Source organism: Cryptomeria japonica, chromosome 9, assembly GCF_030272615.1.
Source record: "Cryptomeria japonica chromosome 9, Sugi_1.0, whole genome shotgun sequence".
Taxonomy (NCBI): Eukaryota; Viridiplantae; Streptophyta; class Pinopsida; order Cupressales; family Cupressaceae; genus Cryptomeria; species Cryptomeria japonica.
The window spans coordinates 659,099,047-659,101,444 of NC_081413.1; the positions used below are offsets into that span (position 1 = coordinate 659,099,047).

The 2,398-nt window shown below is 33.2% G+C and overlaps 1 protein-coding gene across 1 annotated transcript; it reads right to left on the bottom strand.

Annotated features, from left to right (window-relative positions):
• Positions 1-951: 951 nt before the first annotated feature.
• On the bottom strand, positions 952-1,479 carry LOC131858592 (serine/threonine-protein kinase OXI1-like). The gene has a single exon (XM_059211881.1). It carries the CDS (start codon positions 1,477-1,479, stop codon positions 952-954), a length of 528 nt encoding a protein of 175 aa, XP_059067864.1.
• Positions 1,480-2,398: the final 919 nt, after the last annotated feature.

The window sequence follows — 2,398 nt, forward strand, 5'->3', positions numbered from 1 at the left end:
GTTCTTATCAAACTCCAACCCTAACCATAACCATAATTAAAATATAATCTTAATTTGAGGGTTTAACCTTTATGAAACAATTTGAGTATATAATTTTTTTAAGAATATTTATTTATATACATAGTTTTTTTTTTTTTTAATTTAGACACATTATATTTTTATGATTAAAATTTAGAGACATAAAAAGTTCTTTTAATATTTGTGTATGTAATTTGGATCTTTCCAATTTAGAAATTAAAATGTGGAAACATAAGAATTCTTTTTGATATTTCTAAATTGAAAATTAAAGATTGTATATTATTTTTTAAATATTTGTGTATTAGATGTAAATTTGAAACATAATATTTTTTATGTTTAAGATTTAGAAACATATAAATTCCTTTTTGATCTTTCTAAATTAAAAATTAGGATTCTTTTCTTCCTTTCTCTTTCTAAATTGATACTACTATAATAAATTAATTTTTACAATATTTTTTTTGAAATCATATACATATTATTTGCATTCATAACATTTATTATCATTTTCTTAATATATTGATAAGAGGACAAAAAGTTATAGATGTTGGTTTTGCTACAATTGTTTGGTAATCTACACATTTTAACAAAATAAAGTAAAATTATTATCAAAAAAGAAATAAAAGAAAATAAAATATAAATATATTTTAAAAATAACAAACACATCTATAATAATGAATAATTGATTGTGATTTTTTTAATCTAATTTTATAAGATTGAAAACATGTAAACTTTGATAATGTAATTTTACTTTCATCTTAATTTTATATAGGTAAATAGTTTTTGAGACCAAATCAATCATTGACTTGATTCCACAGAGCCGGAGCTTATGTCTTCTGTTTCTTCTTCTTCATTTTCTTTGTGAAAAGTGAGAAGAGGTTCAGGAGAGAGCGGCGGCACAAAAGGAGGCCTAGAAACAAACTGCAGTTGATCCCATCACATGCCCCAAAAGAAATGGTGGCTTTTTATTTGCTTTCTGTTTAGCCTCTCTGTCGGCTCTTTCGCAAGGAGCTTCTGAATAAGATCATCCAGAGAAGATGAGGATGAGAAAAAGGGGTCCTTGCTCATAATATTCACAAAGGTGTCCTTTCGACTAAACCCACTAAAAGGTGTCTGACCGTGACTCATTTCGTATAGAAAGACGCCGAAAGACCACCAGTCGACTGGGTATGAATGGAATTTGCCCCACAGGACCTCTGGTGCGATGTACTCCTCCGTACCCACAAACGAACGAGATTTCCATTCGTTATATTCGCCATGATCAGATATGAGACGCAGGGACAGATCGAAATCAGTGAGCATTATGTGCCCACTATCTTGCACCAATATGTTCTCTGGCTTCATATCGCGATATACGATTCCTTTCTCGTGCAAATACTCCAACGCTACAATCACCTCTGCCGCGTAAAACCTGCACATGGATGAAGACAGGTGATCATCTAAAAAAATGACTTCAATTACCATTATTTCACCTGTTGACCTTGAGGAATCTCTCTCTTATATATACAGACAAAAAATATCTGCATAATTATATAGTAACAAAGATAATCCTACAAAGTGTTTAATTAGTTTATTCTCTCAAAAAGTCTCCAATTATAGAGGAGAAGTTTATGCACCAGGATCCCCCGATACCGACTGCAAAAACATAACAAATATAATTAGATTGATATTGAAATTTTCGGTGAACGCGTTGTTTGGGTTATTTCCGCATGTAAATCAGAATAAAGCAGGACGCAGACATCCACCAAATGCAAGTTAGAAATATAGAAGAACACACAAACACAAATATTCACCTTATGGTGGACTCTGAAAAGGTTTTACTTGGTTACCTATGCCTCAACACGTTAATATCTCCTCCAGAACAATACTCCATGGCCAGAAATGTACGAGTCCCTGACTCAAAGTGGGTAAGCAGAGACGGCAGAAATGGATGATCCAATGAAGACAGAATCTCCTTCTCCGTAGCTTCCAATTTGTAGTGCTTTCATCTGTTCCTTACTCATCACTTTGACTGCAAAAGCTTTGTTGATGCCACGATGGACAGCCAAGAAAATTCAATCGTTTCAATCGTTTCAATTGTTTCAACTTCCTTGTAACGTTCGGTTACATTCTTCATCCCAGTCATTTGTAGTATGCAATCTGTGTTTGTAGTATGCAATCTGTAACTGTTGCAGAATCTTTGATTCAAATCATATTGTGTTTGGAGCATGCATGTAACCGCTGCAGGATAGTGTGTAACTTGCTCCTGCTGTGACTGTGACCATCCAACTTTTTGAAAACGTAACTATCATCCGTTTTCTTTAGTGTATACACGGATGCCTTCACTTCCCCCTGCTGCGACTGTAGGAACGCCTCTCGGCGTAATTATTTCACATATCAAAAA